The following is a 23,760-nucleotide window of genomic DNA, read 5'->3' on the forward strand; positions in this document are numbered from 1 at the left end:
CATACCCTACCACTATTGTATGAGTTCTTATATGTGGCTTCTATTTGATTTCTCGTGTGTGTGAATTCTTTTTAAAAAGTGTTGTTGTTGTTTTGTTTTGTTTTTTTTGGCCATTTTTCAGTTTGGCTTTTGCATATGGGTTTGTAAAAGTTCTTTATGTATTCTGGTTATTGGTACTTTGTCAGTTAATGTACATACTAAAATTTCTCCTGTTTTCTGGTATATATTAACCATTTTGATCAGGATTTTTTCCTCTAATATGAAATTGGAAAGTTTTGATTTCTTTCACACAGTTAACATTTTTCTCTGTCGTCGTCTTTTTTTATGTTTTTTTAAAAGACGGAATCTTGCTCTGTCACCCAGGCTGGAGTGCAGTGGGCTCACTGCAACCTCCGCCTCCTGGGTTCAAGTGGTTCTCCTGCCTCATCCTCCCAAGTAGCTGGGACTACAGGCATCCGCCACCATGCCTGGCTGATTTTTTGTGTTTTTAGTAGAGACGGGGTTTCACCATGTTAGCCAGGATGGTCTCGATCTCCTGACCTCATGATCCGCCCACCTCAGCCTCCCAAAGTGCTGGGATTACAGGCATGAGCCACCACGTCCAGTCTTTTCTCTGTCTTCATAATATAGAGACAGTATATGGTTAGATCAGGATTCGGATTATGGAAATACTGATTATTGCTGAGCCATATGGTATACTGTAACTTTCTATCCTATACAGAATTTTGTTTCTCTGACATTATTGACTTCCCCTCTTTGTTAATTTTTTTTTAATTTAAAGAGCAATCAATTTTATAAACTAAATACAAAGAAAAAGTCAATTTTAGGGAGATCTTTCTTCCAGTTAAAGAATTGAGACAAGGCTACAAAGGCCCTAAAAATTAGTGTCACACTGTTGTTAAAACTTGAGGAAGGACAGCATTTTAGGGTGGAGGTTCTCAGTTCTATAACAAAGTAGACCTGGATAGTAAAGATGTTAGAGAATCCTTTTTTTAAATTTTTTAAAAATGTTTTGAGACAGGGTCTTACCTTGCACCCACAGACTCTGGAGTACAGTGGTAGAATCTCAGCTCACTACTGCCTCAACCTGTGGGCTCAAGCCATCCTCCTGCCTGAGCCCGCCAAGAAGGTGGGACCACAGGCAGACACCACCACTACACCCATCTGTTTATTTTTGGAGTGGTTCGTGGTTTGTAGAGGTGGGGTTTTGCCATGTTATCCAGGCTGGTCTCGAAATCCTGAGCCCAAGCAGTCCACCCACCTCAGCCTCCTAAAGTGCTAGGATTATAGGTGTGAGCTACTGTGCCCAACCAAGGTGTTAGAAAATTCTAGGCTCTGGGTAGCAGCATAACTATCTAAAAAAAAAAAAAAAAAAAAAAAAGCCATACTACAAAGTCTAGTAAAGGTCATTCCCACAGAAAATACAAAGCATTCATTTTGTCATACATAGAAATGTAGTTTTAGTTTAATCCGGAAGCATTTTTGATAAAAATGAAAACCATATTTTAAAGTTTTTCATTTTTAAAAACTGACATGTGTTATTTTGTTACATACAATGTATAATAATCAAATTAGGGCATTTAGGATATCCATCACCTTGAGCATTCATCATTTCTTTGTGTCAGGAATATTTCAGATCTTCTCTTCTAGCTATTTTGAAATAATACAATAAATTATTGTTAACTCTACTGTGCTCTCAAATACTAGAATTTATTCCTACTATCTAGCTGTATGTTTGTATTCATTAACCACCTTCCTTTCCTACCACCACCCCAACCAAGCCTCTGAACCATCATTCTGTTCTCTACCTTTATGGGATCAACTTTTTTTTAGTTCCTACATCTGAGTGAGAACATTGAATGTTTGTCTTTGTGCCTGACTTATTTCACCTAACATAGTGCCATAGATGTTGTAGTAAATGACAAGATTTTATTTTCTTTTAATGACCAAATAGTATTTCACTGTTTATGAAATCACATTTTCTGTAGCCATTCATCTGTTGATGTACACTTAGATTGATTCCATATCTTGGCTGTTGTGAATAGTGCTCCACTGAACATCGGGTACAGGTATCTGTTTGATATGCTGATTTCCTTTTCTTTGGATAAATAAGTAGTGGGATTCTGGATCATAAGGTGATTCTATTTTTAGATATTTTGAGAAATTTCCATACTGCTTTCCATATGGTTATACTAATTTACATTCATACCAACAGTGTGTAAGTTTCCATTTCATTGCCAGCATTTGTTAATTTTTGTCCTTTTGATAGTAGCCATTCTAATGGGTGAAATGCTACCTCATTGTGGTTTTGATTTGCATTTCCCTTATGATAGTGATGTTGAGCATTTTTTCAGGTTTATTGGCCATTTGTGTGTTGTATTTTAAGAAATGTCTATTCAGATCCTTTGCCTGCTTTTCAGTGGGATTATTTGGGTTTGTTTTTTGTTTTGCTGTTGAGTCCTTTGAGCTCGTTGTGTATTCTGGATATTAGTTCCCTGTTGGATGAATAGTTAGCAAACATTTTTTCCCTTTCAACAGATTTTTCACTCTGTTGATTGCTGCTTTTGCCGTGCAGAAGCTTTTCAGTTTAATATAGTCCCTCTCGTCTATTTTTTTGTTGCCTGTGCTTTTGATGTCTTAGCCATAAAATCTTTGCCTAGGCCAGGGGCGTCCAATCTTTTGGCTTCCATGGGCCACTTTAGAAGAATTATTGTCTTCGGCCAAACATGAAACACATTAACACTAACAAACAGTAGTTGATGAGCTAAAAAAGAAAATTGCAAACAAAAAAAATCTCAGTGTTTTAAGAAAGTTGATGAATTTGTGTTGGGCAGTATTCAAAGCCATCCTGGGCTACATGTGGCCTCTGGGTTGGACAAGCTTGGCTTAGACCTGTGGTCTGTTCTAGAGCATTTCTCCCTATGTTTTCTTCTAGGAGTTTTGTAGTCTCATGTCTTACACTTAAGTGTAATCCATTTTGAGTTGATTTTTATATAGGATGAGAAGTAGGGGTCTAGTTTCATTCTGCATATGGATCTCCAGTTTTCCAAGCACCATTTACTAAAGAGAGTATCCTTTTCCCAATGCATGTTCTTGTCATCTTTGTCGAAAATCAGTTGGCTGTAAATATGTGGATTTGTTTCTGAATTCTCTATTCTATTTCATTGGTCTGTGTCTTTTTATACCAGTCTCATATAGCTATATATGGTAAGTACAGCTTTGTGTAGTGTATTTTGAAGGCAGATAGTATACCTCAGCTTTTTTCTTTTTGTTCAGGATTGCTTTAGCTATTTGGACTCTTGTGGTTCCATATGAATTTTAGGATTTGTTTCTCTTTCTTTTCTCTTCTCTCTCTCCTTCCCTCCCCTTCCCCTTCCCTTTCCCCTTCCCTCAACAGAGTCTTCTCCACGGAGTCTTGCTATGTCGCCCAGGCTGGAGTACAGTGGCTCAGTCTCGGCTCATTGCAGCCTCTGCCTCCCAGGTTCCAGCAGTTCTCCTGCCTCAGCTTCCTGGGTTGCTGGGATTACAGGTGCACACCACCATGCCTGGCTAAGTTTTGTATTTTTGGTAGGGACAGGGTTTCGCCATGTTGGCCAGGCAGGTCTCGCATTCCTGACCTCAAGTGATCCACCCACCCGCCTTGGCCTCCCAAAGTGCTAGGATTATAGGCATGAGCCACAGCGCCTGGCCAGATATGTTTCTGTTTCTATGAAGAATGTCATTGGTATTTTTGGTAGGGATTGCATTGAATCCATAGATTGCTTTGAGGAGTATGGCCATTTTAACAATAATAGTTCTCCTGATCCATGAATATAGGTTGTCTTTACATTTGTTTGTGTTCTCTTTAATTTCTTTCATCAGTATTTTCTAATGTAAAAATATAGAACACTTCACGAATTTGGGTGTCATCCTTGTGCAGGGGGCCATGCTAATCTTCTTTGTTCAAGTTTTGGGTATGTGCTGCTGAAGCAAGCACTGAAAGAACTTTTCTCACAGGGTCTTTTAACCTGTTCCTCCTACCAGGCTTTCTTGGCTTGCTGTTTAACTGTACTCTTGGGAAACCTCTTTTTACCATTCTTTTGGAGATTTCCTTTTAGCTTCATTCAAGAACTCGTTTCCTGGGTGTCATGTGTTCCCTGTTACTCCCCTTTTTGATGATACAGCACATCTTCCAGCGATTCTTGAGGGTTCAGGGATGAACATTTTGAGGCCATACATGTCTACAAGGATCTTTATTCTCACCCCATGTTTGGTAAGATTTTGATTGAATATAGATGTGGATTGGAAATCATTTTTATAATTTCAGAGGCCTTTCTCCATTGTAGACCTTTCTGGCTTCCAGAGTTGCCTGAAGTCTTGATCTTTGCTCTTTGGCCTGTTGCTTCTTTCTGGAATTGTTAGACTGTCCTCTTTTGCCTCCGTTGTTCTGATACATCAGGATGTGTCTTGATGTGGGTTCGTTTTTATCCTTTGTGTAGGGAGTGCAGCATGCTCTTTTGTGAACTTCCATTTTGGAGAATTTTCCTGAATTACTTATTTGAAGATTTTGTCGCATCCTTCCTTTCCTTCTTACCTTTTGGCTTCGTGTCATACTTTCTGAGATTTATCCTTCATTACCTGTTCTGTTGAGATTTTAACTTCCACTATTTCTTTAATTTCTAAGTATTCTTTTTCATTTTCTGGATGTTTCCTTTTTATGCCCCTCTGGGTTCCCCCCACCTCCACCACACCCAACTGCCAGTGGATGAAGTATTCTTTAAAGATACTGAATTCAGATTTTTCTCCTTAAAGTTTTCTTTGCTGAGTCAGTTTTCCCAAAATTGCTTTTATTATTTTTGTCTCAGAGTTGTTCAAATGTCTGGTTCTCCTTGGCTACCTGTAGTTTTTAATGGGTGTAGGACACATAAATACCACTTAAATCCTTTCTACATTGATAGGGCTTATAGATCTCGAATTTCATTGTAGATTTATCTGGTTTATCTAGCTTTATTTGACTTGGGAAAATTTGGATGTTAGTATCCTTCGTTCTTTCCATTCAGTTTGTCAGATTCCCCAAAGAAGATGCATCCAGTCTCCTGCTTGGAGGGTATCAGGAAAGTGTTCTGGGAGCTAAGATTGGGAAGATGGCTGGAACACTCAGTATTTAGTGAATATTGACCTACTCTTAATTCCCGTTTTCAAAATGATATTATTGCCCTTAACTGTATGTGGTGTTTTCCAGTCCAGACACTTCTACAAAGACTAAAAGACCGAACTTCTGTTTTGGTGGGGTGGAAAAGGAGAATTACCATCTTTTTTTTTTTTTTTTTTTCTTTTCCTTTTGAGATAGGGTCTCACTCTGTTGCCCAGGCTGGAGGGCAGTGGCAAAGTCAGGGCACACTGCATCCTCGACCTCCTAGGCTCAAGAGATCTTCCCACCTCAGCCTCCTGAGTAGCTGGGATTATAGGTGCACACCAGTATGCCTGGCTGATTTTTAAAAATTTTTATAGAGATTGGGTCTCACCATGTTGCCTAGGTTGGTCTCAAACTCCTGGGCTCAAGCAGTCCACCTGCCTCGGCCTCCCAAAGTGCTAGGATTACAGGCATGAGTCACTGTACCCACTGATAATTACCATCTTGGTGTGGGGAGGGATTGATCCTGGGTATCTGCTTCTAATCAGATACTCTGCCAACTCTTTTTTTTTTTTTTTTTTTTTAATTCCCACGACATCCTCTCTTCCATAGGTATCTGAAACCTAAACATTTTGGTTATGTTTGGTATAAATGCAATTGCTTCTGTTCTTTCCCTGCTGCTAGTTTAGTATCACCTCTGGTCAGCCTTCCAGCTTCTAAACCTTTGTTGCTGTTGTCACCTCTCTATCTTTGTAAAAATCCCTTGTTGTTTTAATGCACTTTTCAAAGAAGATAGAGCTAAATGTATTTGTTGATTTCACTGTCTTTAACCAGAAATCCAGGCTGCCCTTTTCCCCTTGGTCATAGGTAAGTTGTGTGATTTGTTGGAGGTGTCGAGTACTATGTGTCAGTGGAGAAAATAGTTTTCTTTAGATTAAAAGACCAAAATATTTTAACTCTTTGCATGTTTTTATATGTAGAGGTCAGAGTCATTAATTTAAAAACCTATCGTTTTGCAGCCGGGCACAGTGGCTCACCCTGTAATCCCAGCACTTTGGGAGGCCGAGGTGGGCAGATCACGAGGTCAGGAGATTGAGACCATGGTGAAACCCCATCTCTACTAAAATACAAAAAATAAGCCAGGCATGGTGGCACTCACCTGTAGTCCCAGCTGCTGGGGAGGCTGAGGCAGGGGAATCGCTTGAACCCGGGAGGCGAAGGTTGCAGTGAGCCAAGATTGTGCCTCTGCACTCCAGCCTGGGCAACAGAGCGAGACTCCATCCCTTCAAAAAACCCTATCATTTTGCCCTAATGAAGTATTTCTGCTTCAACTATTGTAGGTTCGGTTTTCCAGTTTGGCAGCAGCACTACAAATTTCAACTTCACAAACAACAATCCATCAGGAGTGTTCACATTTGGTGCAAATTCTAGCACACCTGCATCCTCAGCCCAGCCTTCAGGCTCGGGGGGCTTTCCATTTAACCAGTCGCCAGCAGCATTTACAGTGGGGTAAGAGAATTTTTTGTTGAAATGGAGAATTTACATTGGTAAGGGTATGTGCATGTATATGTTTTGTTTTTAAAAGTCATCAAGATTCAGTATGGTTTGGGTAAAATTAAATATGTTCTCCAACATAAATTTACCATAGTACAATTCTGGAAGATTGTATTACAGTTTGAGAAAAAACTAGCAGTAGTGTGTGTGTTAGGTATAGCACAAAATGTACATAACAATGTGAGTCTACTCCCCCCCCCCCCCCCCCCCCCCCCTCCTCATGGTAAATGTTGGCATTTGGAAATTTTGCTCAGAGCATCATGTCACATTATGAAGTTTTTATTTTTCACAGGTCAAATGGGAAAAATGTGTTCTCTTCTGGAACTTCAGTCTCTGGTCGGAAGATAAAGACTGCTGTTAGACGCAGGAAATAAAGGTCACATTGGTGTTATACGCAATTTTAACAACAGCTGGTGCCCTGCTTTCAGATACTGGATTGTACTTTGTGCTGGGGTTATCTGAAGTCAGATCTGCCTAAGGACTTCTTTAATTTTGGAATTTTCCTCCTTTCTTTTTCGTTACAGAAGCCCCAACCCACCTCACCCACCCTTTTTAAAAAATATAATAGCTAGACTGGTGACTGATTCTTCAGCAAAAATATTTTATGATCCAGCAGATTATTCACTGATTTGACATAGTCTGGCTGTACCCAGGAATGGAACCTGCACGGCAAATGGCTTTGTATAGAACCTCTTTGTCTACACCATTATGTGCGCTGATAAGCGTTTACGGAACGCATTGAAATTGTAATTATATCTGAGGAATTCTGTATAGATTAGAATTCTGTATAGATTAGAGAATGTTGAAACGGATGATTTCTCTGCTGAGTTTGTGCTGGTGTATGTGTGAAGTGAGTGAGTTGGGTGTATTGTGCACTAAACTTTTCTGATAGAGGAAGCCTGATTAAAGAATGGTCCGTGCTAAGGACTTGTTAGATCTAGTTCATTCTCCATTTAATAATTATATGCTATTTCTATATTTTCATTCTTCTATCACCTGTCTTGCCTTTTTCATTATTTTATTATGAAACTTGTGTAAATACAATTTTGTTTCTGTACTTTTTTGGCATAACATAAATCTGTGAACTTGAAATTCGAATTTTGTGTTAGAGTTTTTTTGTTGTTTGTTTAGTCTTGTCTCAGATTTTATTATGTAAATCCCATTATTCAAAGTTGCCTAAATCCATTTGGAAATCTTTAAAAAAAAATTGGGGATTCTTAAAGTTGAATTTATTGGCTTTTCTGATCCAGTTTTGTTTGGACCAAAAACCAGTATTGTACAAAGTATTAAGCATATATTTTTATATTTACTAAAATGGACTGTGGTGACTTTGGATAATAAGGAAAAGTTTAATATTAAAGCCATGTTTATTACAGTATAATTAACATGTTAAACCATGGGATAAATGCCATCAATAAAAAATTATGACATACTTTTTGTTCTAGTTTTACCTCATAATGAAGGCACACAGTATTACTGGGATGGGACTTTTTAAAATAAAGGTTAACAGTGTCTCATTAGAAGAATACATTGACGTGATTTAGACAACTCCTAAGAGAAAGGGAAAGTATCTGAAGGCACAACGTATAGAAGGTTACCCGTACCCTACTTCTTGCCTGGTGCTATGAATCATGCCTAATTTGCACATCGACTTACATACCTTTTTTAAAAGTTGAAAATAAACATGCACATTCATTTCTCTTTGTGCTTCTATCTTCCTTGGTAAGTTACTGGATAGTGTTTATTAAAATTCTTGGAGATACATACACAAAAACTAGTTGTTTCTTGGTGTGTGCAGAAGAAATTGTTCCCAGAACCACACTCCTCGCCCAAATCCCCCGCCCCCATACCAAAGTCCACAAATTCATGCATACTCAAGTCCAGCAGTGGGCCCTGCAGAACCTGAGCCAACCCTCTGAACGTGCAGGTTTTATATCCCATGAATACTGTGCTTTTGATCTGTGTTTGGTTGGGTTAAAAAAAAAAAAAGCAAAAAAAAAAAAAAAAGCCCGTGATAAGTGGGTTCACAGTTCAAACCTGCGTTGTTCAAGGGTTAGCTGCACTTTCTTTTGTATTATTTTACTGCATTCTTTTTTTTTTTTTTTAAACTGGACTCCTGTGGTCCATAAAAGAGCTTCTTGGAACAATGTTTGGTAATTTTATTTTTCAGTTTGAATGTACAGTTATTTAAATTGTGCTCAGTTTTAATTTGCTGAACTTCTGGTTGGTTGGAGTTTCTTTTTTTCCAAGATGGAGTCTTGCTCTGTCACCCAGGCTGGAGTGCAGTGGTGCAGTCTCTGTTCACTGCAACCTCTGCCGCCTCAGTTCAAGCAATTCTCCTGCCTCAGCCTCCTGAGTAGCTGCGATTACAGGTGCCTGCCACCACGGCCGGCTAATTTTTGTGTCTGTATTTTCAGTAGAGACAGGGTTTTACCAGGTTGGCCAGTCTGGTCTTGAACTCTTGACCTCATGATCCACCCGCCTCGGGCTCCCGAAGTGCTGGGATTACAGTCGTGAGCCACTGCGCTTGGCCTGGTTGCAGTTTAAATTTAGAATTCAAGGTATTTTTCTTACTTGAGATGTGTTAGTACATCAAATGCTGGTTGGGGGTAGAAATTTCATTTTCTTAGCAGTATATACATTTGACACCTGTTCAGGAGGCCAAATGTGGCGATGAATACTGGAAGAGGTAACTGGGAATTTGTGTCTTACTGCAGAGAAGTTAATTCTTAAACTTTGTAGGTTAGTTCTTAGTCATTCTCTAAGCCCTTATGGCTGAAGCGTTCTGCTTTTCTCTAAAAATTTCTAGAAATAATGTTTACTTTTATTTAGTACTCTTTAAATAAAAAGTCACCGAAACCACACTTAGTCTGGTTTATGTTACAAATGGAATCTTTAGCCCCCAACCTGAGAAGTCTATAGGACTGCGTTCAGAACTTTGGGCTTTTTTCAGTCTGACTACTTTAATCCTTGGGAACCTCCGCCTCTTGGGTTCAAGTGATTCTCCTGCCTCAGTCTCCCAAGGAGCTGGGACTACAGGTGTGCTCCACGACACCTGGCTAATTTTTGTATTTTTAATAGAGACAGGGTTTCACCATATTGGCCAGGCTGGTCTCAACCTCCTGACCTCGCTCGCGATCTGCCCACCTTGGCCTCCCAAAGTGCTGGGATTAACAGGCGTGAGCCACACGCCTGACCTTGCTTTGGGTTGTATGCTGCATACACAAGTGAAAATTGAGGATATTTGTGGATAGTGGGGAAAACAAATGTTGGAAAGAAAGTAATGAAAGCCCGTATTTCTCATGCTGGGCCAATGAGTAATGAAAATGGATTGACAGGGTCTCCCTCTGTCACCCAGGCTGGAATGCAGTGGTGTGATCATAGCTCACTGCATCCCTCAACTCCTCAGCTCAAGCAATCTTCCTGCCTCAGTCTCCAGAGTAGCTGGGGACTACAGGTGTGTGCCACCATGCTAAGTTTTTTATTTTTTGTAGAGACAGGGACTCGATATCCGATCCTCTTGCCTTCCAACGTGCTGGAATTACAGGTGCGAGCTACCGAGCCCAGCCAGGAACTTTTTTAATGAAAAATCATCTCTGAAGGGAGGAAAGTCATGTTGAGAAACTTTAATTGAATAATTAGGTAGGTGTTGTTACAATTTGGTTGACCAGAGGACTGGTGGCTCACTCAATGTACCGTTAGTAGTAGTTGGCAGGGTATGTCAAATACATGTTCTAGGACCCCATCACCAGAAACTGACTGGACCCCAGAAAAGTCTGCATCATCAAATAAGCACCTGGCTGACTGATGCACTGAGGTTTGGGGGTGTCACTTTATAAGTAAAGTGTTTTGAGTAATTACAATTCCGGGCATTGAGAAAAAGGTACAGTTCAGACCACTGAAAAATGTCTTTAAGCTGCCTACTAATACTTGTTACAAATTCTCCTCTGAAATTACTTGTTTCATCTAATTATTTGAAATTATTGAACTAATTTTAACAACAACATATAACCAGGCCATATGCTGGTTAAGCCTGTGAATAACTTTTTAATTGGAAAGTATTATTTTACTTTGGAAAAGTAAAATACAATGGAAATTTTATAAAGGTTATTTTGGCTGGTCCATTTAATGGAAACTGACAAATTTGGTCTAGTAAAATTGAGAAAGTGGGGGTAGTAGGCCTAGCTACATGCATGAGCTGTATGACGTCAGAGACTTCATATCCTTTTGTAATATGGAACACCTTTTGTAAACTTGTCTCAAAAATCAACTGTAGTTCCAAAACATTAAGTTTGTGGCTAGGCTCATAACAGCAACACATTGTCTACAGGACTTGGACCATCTTTTAGCTACACTCTAGTTTATCCTTTATTATCTTTGCCCTTGTTGAGTGAGGAACCTGTTGTTTTGCTTCCTGCCCTCTCTGGACCTGTTCATAAAAGAACAGGAAAGGCTTTTAAGGTCAGAACTGGGTTTAAATTGCCCAGATGAGACTTGTGTGGTGGTTATGATGGTTAACAGCTCTTGAAGGACTGGATTAGTTTAATAGTAAGCTTAATTCATGTACAGGTAACTTGTGAGTGTGCCTGCTAAATTGTCCCTAAAGATGGACGATTCTTTTTTTCACAGATCTCTATTTCTGAAAGCATTCTAGTTTACTGCTAAACCCACTGGAAAAGCTGTATTTAGAAGCAAGGACTCCCTAAGCAGGAGATTCCAGAGCGAACCATCTCAAAGAAACAGACAAAATACAGATACATGAATGACTAAGTATTTATTGAGACAATACAAATTGGTGGCATACAAATTATTAAAAATAGAACGCTGAATTTTATTTATAGCTGGGCCATCAAGATACTGTTGACAGGTCAAGCCTTACTATAATGAACTGCAAAGAAATATGTACACTGTTTGAAATGAGGAACTTTATCCAGGCAAGCATGGGATGTCAAGAGTAGCCTGTGGTACTGGAGACAAGGAATATCAAGTAATTGACATGTTACTTGTCAGATTTTAGGAATACTGTTATTTAGGCATATTCAAAGAAACAACTGCCTGTTTTAATAGGGATAAGTACATAATGAAAACATTTAATATCCATACCTCCCTCAAAAAGCCCTTTATTCCCAAGTAGCAACTAGTGTAAATTAGTTTTCAATTCCTTTCTACCCTTCCTTTGCTAGAATGCATAACTAAAACACTCAAGTCACTGAAGGGAACAAATCCTTTTACTGTCACTTGAAACTAAAAACACTGACTCATTTTGTAATTTGGGTGAAGTAGCTCCCAAATATAATGCATTTTTTTTCTATCCTATATGCTTGGGTAAAATCGGAAGGTGAGTGCTTAGGGCAAAAATAACTCCTGAACCAGTGGGAGCAAAGTTCAGTTGGGCAATACTCGTTATGATACTGACAAGTGAAGGCTTATTAGTTCAAAAAGTGCTGGCTTTATTTCTGTAGTCACAGAGTAGTCTAAAGGTAAGGCTTACTCAGCTCTTGGCTCCCACATGAATGTTACTCAGTATGCCAGATTTTTCTCAAGGTGCATTAGCCACTCAGGATAATAATTTTACTGGTGGGAACAGATTTTCTAGACATCCAAATTAACTGCCAATTCTGGTTTATCTTGGGGACATGCTCATTGAAACGGTATTCTCACTCAGCTTGAATACTAAATTTTGTTCCCTTATTACCTTGTTAAATTGATGAATATGTTTGTACAATGAAGACAACTTTCTTTTGCCTTTTTAGGCTACAGCTTCAGCATGGGAATTATACTTTGACACAGAAAATGAGGTCTGTAAGTGAAATATAATACAGTGTTCTGGAAAGCAGGAGACTACCTTACAACCCCAAGAGAAAAATATGTGGCACTAAGGCCTGGTTCCTTCTTCCCTCATTGTTTTGTCACTTTTTCCCAAACTTTGGGAATCAAAATCTCTGCACAAATGCTGAATTCATAAATTGAAACAGACTCTTGGGTTCTATTATAAAGGCAAATAATATTTCTATGTATTTTGTAGGGTTGTATAGTATAATAACTTGAATCCATGGTTGGATCTGACTGAACCTACAGAGATCTGAATGACTCATATATAGAAAATGTGCAATATTCTAAGTATAAAAAGTTAAACTGGACTAGTTTGTTTTTATTTTATAGTATAAATGAAAATGACCTAGATGGTAAACTATTCAATTATCTGAGCAGAAATTATGAATGAAAGATGTACTCCAGACCTGTATGATTGAGGGACAGTTCAACCTGAATTCCCCAGTGGCAAAAGTGTTGTATAAACTAATGCTAGTGTATACCCTACTAAAGTGTCAAGTTATGTAACATCTCCTAATTTTAAAAATGAAAGATTTTTCTTCTTTTTTTCACTGTGAAGGGCAGTAACACTAACTCTTCCCCATGGGTGCAAGTGAATGATTTATTTAGTACATTGACATACTTAACTATTAGTGTTTCTGGGAAGCTGGATTTGATATAAACTTATTCTGAAAAACATGGTTTATGAAATTTTATAATAAAATTATTAATAGACTGTTTCTATAATCAAATGTGAATATCTGTTGTCACAGTTTTAAATGTAAAAGAAAAACCTTTGAAAATTAATATAGTGATAATAGACATGTACTGTGTTTGCTATTAAATTTAAGACCAAGAATACTGCCTAGATTGATCCCTTAAGTAATCAATTTTTGAACTGTGCAATGCAGTTTAGTGTGTCTTTGGAAAATGATGTCAGAGCTGGAGAAAATACCTAAAAATGAAAACTCAAACCATAAATAGTACAGGTATATCTCAGCACAGCTAAATGGGACATCTAGGAAAAGCACACACACAGAATAAAACCCCACAATTCTGCTTCAACAGAAGAATAAAGCAAAATGGCAATATACACAGTATCACTTTGCTTAACATTTCCCCCCCAAACTTTAGCAGACCCAAAATGAGCTTAAAGAACGTAGAATAATGTCTGGGAATGATAGTCTCCCTTGCTTTAGAGAGAATAGTCCATAACGGGAAAATTGCTAATACTTTGCAAGCTATTAATAGTATTTAGAGTTAATCATGAAATACTAAGATTTTTTTAACTCCTTGATGTTTCAACAGTCATGGAACTATATAAAATATAAGGAAAGTAGTATGGATATGCTGTATATAAACAGAATTTACACTCATTGAGAACACTGAGAAGCACTAATACTTTCTTCATGCTGCACACATACTGGGAATACTTCTACAGTAAATATGCAACTGTTTGATGGAGGTAATTTCTCCCCACATATTTATAGTGTGATTCAGGGCACTGAAAACACTTGCACATAAAATTATAAGTTAAAATTATAAGTTCAATTTACACTGAAAACTTACTCCCCCACCATTAAAAGTAATCACTAACTTACCTTTAAAAAAAACCAATTAACATAAGCAATGTGACTTAATACTTTTTCATCATCATGAGAAACTTGCCCCTAAATACATGTTCAAGCATTAAGAATAGTTGTAAAGTTTCATCATTACCAGAGGGAACTGCAGTATGGATTGGAAAACTTCAGGTAAGGGAACTGCTAGGCCTGCCTCACTTGTCCCTTTCTCTTGCAGCCAACTCACCGGATCTCCTGGGATGGGAGACAGTGGATTATCCAATTTGTGTTCTCATTCCCTCCCCTAAACACCAAAGACAATTTCCCCAGAAAGTGTAAACTAAAAGATGAGTTACACAGGTGTTTACAAAACACAACTGGACATTTTCCATTATTTTGGGATAAACCAAAATTTTAAAGTTTCATTTGGAGATTTCAAAGCTGAAAGTGCTTTCAGCAAATTCTTAGATCTTAAGAAAGTATATACTGTCCATTGTTTATAAAATCATTTGCCTTTTTGATCTAAACATTTTAATACTTGAATTTAATAGGTTTTTTCTTCTGGAAAAGTTCTTTGGCATTCAAGTAAAATCAATACTTTCAGAGTAGTCACCTGCATCACACTGGAGTGACTGCTTTAATTTCTAAATCATCAATTAGTGTATAACCCAGGGATACTGATGGCCTTGATACATAATTTAGTCTTGCCATTATAGTGTGTGGAAATCGGGGCTTTGGGGGGCATCATCTGACTCCATTTCTTTTTACCACAATGGTTCCTGCTACAATGTCATAAGCTGTTCGATTATGCTGAAAAAACAGCAGTGTGATGAAAGCAGGGAAAAAAGAAGCAATCGAAAAATTCTTGATCAAAGCTCGTATAGTGGACCTAAAATGTTAAAACAAAAATATGAGGTAAGTTACACATCAAACCACATATAGATTAATGGTATCCCATCAAGTTCAAAACAGACATTTAAAACATAATCATACTTCTCTACAAAAGTCTACAGGGAAAACGACATTCAAAGTATAGTTGAGAGAATTTTTATCTTTGATATATTTTCAAGTAGCAATGTATCATGATCAAACTCTAAAGACTTCAACAACATAAAAGACCTTAGAACTTGAACATAAAAAGCAATAATAAACATGTCTCAGAATATTGAACTAAGGGTTTACAGAGCTTTTAGTATTTTCTCAGAAGAAATGAACATGAAATCTGAGTATTTTCTGAGTAGGCTTACTGTAGTCCCATTTGTCTACCTTATAGAAAGAACTTGCATTTTAAAGTACTGTGTGTTCTTTAATCAGCATTTTCCTTTGTGGGATCCAGTGATTAAGCAAAGCTTTTAAAAGCTTTCAGCAATCACTCAGAATGGACCATTATCCTACTTATGTTAGATTTCTGCCTTTTAGTGCACTGAAGGGCTGCAGAAAAGTACAGTGGCTATGAATCCTGACTAAATTCAGATCCATCTTCTACCAATTACTAGTTGTATTCCACATATCCACATCTGCAAAAAGGGAACAATAGTATCTATCTTGAGGTTGTTAGCATTAAATTAGTTAATACACATGCAGTGTTACTAACAGTGCAGGTAGGTAAAAAGTACTCAATAAACACTAGCCATTACCGACTCTTATTAAAAGAAGTAGGTTTATGACTACCAAATTTTAAGAAAAATTTGAAGACGGCAAAACCAAAGTTTCTATAGTCACTTGTTTATATTTCTTGATGTAACAATCCAGCTCTGAATCATTCTGGCAAAAATTGCAGCCAATATCTTGGTTGGCTCAACTGACTACCAGCCACTCACCTCCATAATTTCCATTATCACTGGTTGCACCTTACCCCAGCGTTAGATGCCAACAGTTAACCTTGAGTACTGCAGTATTACAAGCTCTCACCTAACAGCAGGAGAAAGGTGCACGAATGCATAGCTGTCAAAACTCTTAGTGCCTATTCAAGATGGAATAATGACAGGTATGGCCAAATGGAGACTCAAGGCAGATTAGTACCGGACCTAATGTCCACAGATCCAGAGAATAATAAAGCTGGTCATGGAGCACTAATACAGCATCAACACCCAAATCATCCTCTTATTGTGACTTATAATTCACAAAATGATCATCTTGAGGCTGGGCACAGTGGCTCATGCCTGTAATCCCAGCATTTTGGGAGGCCGAGGCAGGCGGATCACGAGGTCAGGAGATAGAGATCATCTGGGCTAACACAGTGAAACCCCGTCTCTACTAAAAATACAAAAAATTAGCCAGGCGTGGTAGCAGGTGCCTGTAGTCCCAGCTACTCAGGAGGCTGAGGCAGGAGAATCGCTTGAACCCGGGAGGCGGAGCTTGCAGTGAGCCGAGACTGCGCCACTGCACTCCACCCTGGGCAACAGAGCAAGACTCTGTCTCAAAAAAAAAAAAAAAAAAGATCACCTTGAAAATGTATACCTTGAAAGGGTGTAAAAAAAGGTCTACAATCATGTAACACAGCTGAAATAAATATTCAAACTTTGTTTTAAACTTAATAAATACAAGCTTATCTATATGCTATGAAGAAAAAAACCCAATATTCTAAAACACATTATTTTCATAAGTATGTAGTAGATTAAGCTAAGAAAAGGACTTACGTTGTAATGCTCACATTTGAGGAAGGAATCACTAAAACCCGACTTGGTGCAATAAGCACTGATGTATCACATGTCACAACTCGAAGCCCCAGTAGGAACTTCCCTGGGGTAGCTCCACCTGCTCCCCAAATGCAAATTATCTAAGGAAAGAAGGATGATTTTAAAATAACTTACTGGCTCAACTATACCAATTTTAAAGATAAACTTTTCCTACCGTATTATTTCATGTTCTAATTTTTCAAGTTGAAAGAATTACACAGAATATTCAAAAGTTAACTATTTAACTTAATGCATTTCTGTAGGTCTCTAACATGTCCAATACCACGAGATGTCTGTCTCCTGTAATATTTCTCTATGACTACTACGCTTTGTAGCAAGTTGTTTCTGCGGAAAACTACATTGGAAGTTCCACAACCAATTTACAAGTACATTTTTGGACCACAATCTATGAGTGAAATTTTATTTGAATTTCTAAGACTGAGAAATATTACAAAAAAAATTGTAAAATGTCTCTTTTCCAAAATTTTTTACGTAATGATTAGTTAAAATTTGGAAAAAAACAGTAAAGTAGACATACGGAAAAGACATGAATGATTATAAATTTCTATTACTTTTTTGTCTTGGGCTGATAATCTAAACTTAGATTGTCGGCTGGGTGCGGTGGCTCATGCCTGTAATCCTAGCACTTTGGGAGGCCAAGGTGGGCAGATCACTGAGGCTGGGAGTTTGAGACCAGCCTGGCCTACATGGCAAAACCCTGTCTCTACTAAAAATACAAAAATTAGTCGGGTGTGGTGGTATGCACCTGTAGTCCCATCTACTCAGGAGGCTGAGACAGGAGAATCACTTGAACTCAGGAGGCAGAGGCTGCAGTGAGCCAAGATCATACCACTGCACTCCAGCCTGGGCAACAGAGCGAGACCTGCCTCAAAAAAATTAAATGTAAAAACATAAAATTAGATTGTTAAATATTAATTCTTGCTGAAGTCAGTAGCTTACCTCATAGAAACAAACTAATAATCTGTATATAAGAGCCACAACCATCATTTTCTGCAAGTCTTCCATTGATGTGTCTTCATCTATTTCTTCTATTATATAATGCATAGCAAACTTAGAGATATCCCTATACAAAATAATAGTTTGGGGTTATAAAGAATTAGTTACCAGAATAGTAGCACTGATTTTTTTTCATTAGTGTAAGTCATACATTTTAATTGAAATTCCAAACTGATCTTTACATTCCCAACCATCTAGTATCATAAAGCATTCACTAGTTTATTCAATAAATAAGTAGCATTATCATGAGCAGACACTGTACTAGCCCCTGGGAAATAAGGGTGAATGAATTCACATGGTCCCTGCTTTCATGGAGGGTCTAACCTAGCAAAGAAAACAGAACAATAAATAAGCAGCAATAATCAAGTGGGATGAGTACTGTGATGGGGAACCTAGGATACTATGGAAACACACACCAGGTACACTTAACCTTGTGAAGGTTTCCCAGAAAAGACAGATGAAGACCTGAAGGATGAAGAGAAGTTAGACTAAGAGGGAATAATGTTCCAGAAAGGGAACAGCAGGAGAGAAAGTCTGGGAGAAAGACAGTATGTGATAGAAGCTGTAAGCAGTTTGGTGTGGCTCATATACTAAATGTGAGAGGTGGCAGTGATTAAGAAATAAAGGCAGGGTGTGGTGGTATGCACCTGTAGTCCCACCCTCAGGAGGCTGAGACAGCCTCCTGAGTGTAAACCACATGATGAAATTCAGACTTTATCCTGCTGGTAAAGAGAAACCACTGAAGGGGCCGAGCATGGTGGCTCACGCATGTAATCCCAGCACTTGCGGAGGCTGAGGTGGGAGGATTGTCTGAGTCCAGGATTTTGAAAGCAACCTGGGCAACACAGACCCCATCTCTAAAAAAACAAAAATAATAAAAATTTTAAAAAGAGAAACTACTGAAGGGTTTTAAGGTAGGAAAGGAGCAGAACCAGGATTTATGATCACTTTGCTTTTATATCAGAGACTGGATTGAGAGAAAACAGGAGACTGAGTTACCACTAGAAGGCTTCTGCTATAATCCAAGCAAAAGATGACAGTAATTGGAGGAGGCAGAAGCAATGATGATAAAAAATGGGCCAGGTGCAATGGCTCATGCTTGTAATTTCAGCACTTTGGGAAGCTGAGGCAGGAGGATCATTTGAGCACAGGAGTTTGAGACCAGCCTGGGCTACATAGGGAGACCCTGTCTCTAAGAAAAAAAACAAATTGTTTTAATGAGCTAGGCATAGTGGAGCATACCTGTGGTCCCATCTCCTTGAGAGGCTGAGGTGGGAGTATAGCTTGGGCACAGGAGATCAAGGCTGCAGTGAGCCGTGATTGTACTGCTGCACTCTAGCCTGGGTGACAGAGCAAGACCCTGTCTCAAAAAAAGAAAAATGATCTGGCAGTGAAGAGGTCTGGGGTTGAAAGCTATTCAGGAAACCGAACATAAAGGAGTTGGTATTTCACTGGATGCGTACTGGGGTGAGAGAGGGAGGGACAGGGAGAAATCACAGTAACAGGTTTCTGGCAAGGACCTTGAAATGTGACTGCACAGGTTTGTATCTTGACTCTGTCATTTACTACCTTTGTAACATTTTAAGTTCTGTGCTCAACTTTTCATAAACCCAAATTTCCAACTCTATAAAATGGTGGTATTAATCTCTACACCTCAACTTGGTATTAAGATTAAATAAGAATCCATATAAAGAAGTGAGCAAGCTCAATATATGGCATATAGAAAGTACTCAGGAAGTGATAACTGCTATTATGATTATCGTTAATCTGGAAGGATTACTCAAATGTCTCAATTTGAAGTTCATTTGGGACTTGCCCCACAGTATAAGCAATCCCATTTGGAAATGCCATCTAGTTGATTATTAATTCACCTACCAAAAGTTCTTTATACCTTTGTCTTTAGAGGCTCCACAAGATAGCAAGAGGGAACAGGATAGTGAGAGGTAAATTAGTTCCTGGCCTAAAAGAATAGGTGAATAAAATCAAAGCAGGTTTGGAGGCTCTTTTTACCTATTTTTGATAGGTGAGATTCCCACACATCTTATAGAATTCAGTAAGTTTTTTTTTCTTTGTAAATATTTCTTAAAATCAGTAAGAAAACAATAAATTTGACAAAGCTCTTATAAAGAAATCATGACACTGACAAGCCCATTATCAATATAATCACATGTAGACAAACAGAATGTAACAAAACAAGATCTTTAAACAGTAGAAATTAAAACCTTTCTGCAAATGTCCTCAACTTACTTTATCCCACTGAGGTGCATAATGCTTAAGACAATGGTTGCTTTTATAAAGAAGAGAATGAAGAAATCCACCATCTCTGCCATAAATCTGTGGGCCAAGGATGGAATAACATATTCTCTGCCTGTAAATTAAAAAAAAAAAAAAAAGTTAGGAAAAACGAATCATTTCACACAAGCCTTGGAACACAAGCCATGTAATGAATTGGTAAAGAAAGTCAAGGTACAACTTAAAAAACAATATTTATAACCTTGCAGCAACTATTGATATTGATTCCACCAAGAACCCATGTTACTAAAACAGAGTAACAGTACTCCACTATTTACTGAACTTAAAAGTTTGCTTTCATCACCTTAACGTTTAAAAATTGATTTCACACGGCCAGGCGCAGTGACTCACGTCTGTAAACTCAGCACTTCGGAAGGCCGAGGCGGGCGGATTGCTTGAGACCAGGAGTTCCAGACCAGTCTGGCCCTTGCCAACATGGCGAAACCCCGTCTCAACAAAAAATACAAAAAATTAGCCGGGCGTGGTGACGCATGTCTACAGTCTCAGCTACTAGGGAAGCTGAGGTGGCAGGATGGTTTGAACCTGGGAGGCACAGGTTGCAGTGAGCCAAGATCGCGCCACTGCACTATCCAGGTTGGGCAATAGAAGCAGACCTTGTCCCCCCGCCCACTTTCCCCCCAAAAAACTGATTTCACAGATAAATTCGATTAGGGTATCCAATATATTTCACTAGAACTCTAATAAGGAGAATCCAGGTGATCACATCTAAGTGACAAAAAAATTAAACATTTTTTAGTGCAAATCAAGGTTAAATATCGGCAATTAGTACAAAGTAAATCTCTGTAACGCCCCCCTCATTTTTTTTTAGTTTGTTTTGCTTTCTTTAAAATAAACCCATGAGTATCTGTCTGTCATCCTAAATTCTGACTGGGATCAGAAGCATCTATTAGTTCTTGTCCCATCTATCTGTGGCTAAATAAACGAAAAGTCTTAACTAATGGATTAAATAGTAAACTAAGAAGTGTACCTAATTCAAAATATTCTAGTTCACACACAGAAGCAAAAACAATTACACAATATACAAGATCAATAAGCCCGGGCTTCCTAACTCCACTTGTATCCATGTCAATCTCCTTTCATATCTGGTCAGTTCCACTGTCCTAAGTTGCCAATGTCTGAAGAATTTCCAGCATTACCAGTCGAGCCCCTCCAAAAGTGCGTTTGCCATTTGCGAATTTAGCTTTGGACCTCACTCTGCAGAGCGTGAAAACCAAAGGAAGAGGATGGTTTGAAGAGCAATTTCTTCTCACGAAGAAACAACTAGTCCCATGAGTAAAGGAATCAATTCGGAGTGCCAGGTGTAAAGGACGATGAAACCGTATTGCCTCCTTGTACATTTTGGGAATTTAGGGCCTGGACAAACGATAGCTAGTGCACGGGCAGGATGGTCAATTAGAGTAGCAGCAGCAGTTACAGGTCTAAAACGCGTGCCAGCTCCACCCCACAGGTCCCCGAAGACACTTCTACTCTGTCCCGCCTCCACCTCGCGCTTCTCACCTGCCTGTCGCCCGGTCTCGCTCGGGCTTCGCGAAGGGGCTGCGGATCCTACCCTCGTCACTGGAGTGGCCCGGATCGACGCCTGCACATGAGGAGCCCGGGGTCCCAGGCCCGCGACTGGAGCAGGGGTGCTGATGCCGGCAGCTGTCCGCGGGTCAGGCCCCACGGCCCCGGGGCTCAGGAAGTAGAAGGGGTTGTAATAGCCCAGCTGCGGGGGCGGCAGCGCCGCGGCCTGGGGAACAGGACCGCCGCCCGAAGGGAAGCTCTGCGGGGACGGCTGGGGGCTGCAGTAGGCGGGGAAGGCGGCCAGGCCGCTGTGCCAGGTGAGGTAGCCGCAGTAGGACTGCCACAGCCACTCGTGCACTTGCCGGGAGTACTCGCGGGCGCTGAGCCGCGCCGGTCTCTCCCGCGGCGCCGCGGCTTCGGGCGCCTCGCAGTCCGCCTGCTCCTGCAGCCCCGGACCGGAGCCGGAGGTCGCCTCCCCGCGCTTCCTGAGCTCGCGCGGCGCATCCAATTCGTCGGCGGCGGCGGCCGCGAGGCCCGGGGCTATGGGCCGACCCGGGGCCTGGGGTTCGGCTTGGGGGTCGTCGCGGGGGCATGGGACGGCGGTGGTAGCAGGGCCTCTCAGGGAAGGGACGAGCTCATGGTCCCCTCCGCCATCGTCCTGCCCGGGAGGGCGGCCTCGGGCTTCCTCGTGCCCCTCGGCCATAGTCACCTCAGCAGCACCCTTCGGGGTACCTGTCACTGCTCCGTTTCCCTGCCCCAATAGCCCCTCCCGAACAGCCCGGTCGCCACCGCAGCAGCCGCAGGCGTCAACAATCCCCCGCCGGAAGCGGAAGCCCCGCCCCTCAGGAGCGTCGGCCGCCGCCGGGCGGAGCTGGGAAGGGAGGGCGGGGAGGTGAGGCTGCAGTCCCAGGTTCGGGCCCTAGTAGCCGCTGGCATGTCGGTAACTGGGACGAGACCGTCGCCTCCTCCCTTTTACGGCTTTAAGTCTGTGGCTCGAGGCCTCTCTGTATATTCACGTGGGGTTGGGCCTAGTTGTCCTGGGAGAAACTGCAGATGGATGAGAAGCATTTCCGAGGCAGGTCCCAGGGCCAGTGCAGCCTTTTCTGTTGCAGGACCGCGACTGTTGTTTTGTGCTCCATTCCAGTTAACCATTAGTACTCGAGAAGGTGGTAGAGAACACATCTATCCCCTTAGAAGATAAGAAATTAAAAACCAAACTAAACTGGAACCTATATTAATATATTGGTACCACTGAGACATAGGAAAATATATTAAAATATAAGTAGTAAGGTGCTATGTATAATTCAGAGGAAGGGGAAATTATGCACGGGCTAGACTGCTAACAAAAGGCTCCAAAGCCTGGGATATGCTGAGGACCTTTCCATAATAGAAAATGAAAAGGCACCTAAATTTGAGACTAGATTTGAGGAAAGGCACAGTTCCACTGGAGTAGAAAGTGTGTGTCTACCACAGTGGAAAGTAAGTTTTCATAAATGCAGACTAGCTCCAGGGTGAGGACAGAATTCAGCTTTTAAATCAGTATAATCCATCTTCTTTTACATTTGAAAATCTCTGCAGCAATATGTCATTGTATCCCCAGCACCATACAAAGGACATACAAGGGCCAAATACTGTGGGAATATTTATTAATGATATTAATGATGATGCTGACCGGGCCAAGGGAAAACTTCACCCTGCGAAGGTTCTCTGAAAGTCACTGACAGGAGGCAGTTAATAGGAGAGAAGACATAGACATTGATTTGATCATCGTTTTATGTGACACGGTAGCCTTCAGAATGAAGACCCAAAGATAACAAGGGAGATTGTGTATTTGTATGCTCAGGTTCAACAAAGCATGGACAGCCGTATAGCAAAATGATTGGACAAAAAACACTCTAACGCCAACAGGCAGGAAGCCCAGCAAGGCCTGTCTAGATTCTCCTTGGGCTCTCTGCAGCATTCCTTCCTTCTGGGTATGGAACAGGACCCTCTGGAATGGGGGCTGTGGCCTACAACAGTTAAACAAGGTGGGTCAGATAATTTCTTTCTTTTATTTTCCTTTTTTTTTTGACAGAGTTTCGCTCTTGTCGCCCAGGCTGGAGTGCGATGGCGCGATCTCGGCTCACCGCAACCTCCCACTCCCGCGTTCAAGTGATTCTCCTGTCAGCCTCCCGAAGTAGCTGGGATTACAGTTGCCCACCACCACACC

The 23,760-nt window shown here is 40.3% G+C and overlaps 2 protein-coding genes and 1 non-coding gene across 5 annotated transcripts in view; 1 reads left to right on the forward strand and 2 right to left on the reverse strand.

Annotated features, from left to right (window-relative positions):
• NUP153 (nucleoporin 153) overlaps positions 1-8,099 on the forward strand; it is a 94,087-nt gene extending 85,988 nt beyond the window's left edge. For all 3 annotated transcript variants that reach the window (XM_023209796.1, XM_023209797.1, XM_023209798.1), the window contains 2 exons: positions 6,454-6,622; positions 6,960-8,099. In XM_023209796.1, coding sequence (XP_023065564.1) covers positions 6,454-6,622; positions 6,960-7,041 — 251 coding nt within the window. In that variant the 3' untranslated portion in view covers positions 7,042-8,099. The remainder of the gene's footprint in view (positions 1-6,453; positions 6,623-6,959) is intronic.
• LOC111541163 lies at positions 3,875-3,976 on the reverse strand. Its single transcript, XR_002731207.1, has one exon. It is a non-coding gene; the product is annotated as a U6 spliceosomal RNA (small nuclear RNA).
• A 3,325-nt stretch (positions 8,100-11,424) lies between the features above and the next one.
• FAM8A1 (family with sequence similarity 8 member A1) lies at positions 11,425-22,380 on the reverse strand. The gene is made up of 5 exons (XM_023209799.3): positions 21,546-22,380; positions 19,983-20,103; positions 17,679-17,802; positions 16,680-16,819; positions 11,425-14,929 (listed from the first exon to the last, which is right to left on the reverse strand). The coding sequence occupies exons 1-5, from the start codon at positions 22,252-22,254 to the stop codon at positions 14,785-14,787; spliced, it is 1,239 nt and encodes a 412-aa protein (XP_023065567.1). The 5' UTR covers positions 22,255-22,380; the 3' UTR covers positions 11,425-14,784.
• Positions 22,381-23,760: the final 1,380 nt, after the last annotated feature.

Source organism: Piliocolobus tephrosceles, chromosome 5, assembly GCF_002776525.5.
Source record: "Piliocolobus tephrosceles isolate RC106 chromosome 5, ASM277652v3, whole genome shotgun sequence".
NCBI lineage: Eukaryota > Metazoa > Chordata > Mammalia > Primates > Cercopithecidae > Piliocolobus > Piliocolobus tephrosceles.

Bases quoted from the DNA above. Each gene is read 5' to 3' on its own strand.
- FAM8A1 (XM_023209799.3), bottom strand. From the start codon at position 22,254: ATGGCCGAGGGGCACGAGGAAGCCCGAGGCCGCCCTCCCGGGCAGGAC. The intron at 20,104-21,545 runs GTGAGAAGCGCG...TTTAATTTACAG, and splicing joins CGAGACCGGGCGACAGGCAG to GCAGAGAATATGTTATTCCA. The intron at 16,820-17,678 runs GTAAGCTACTGA...TTCTTTCCTTAG, and splicing joins TATTAGTTTGTTTCTATGAG to ATAATTTGCATTTGGGGAGC.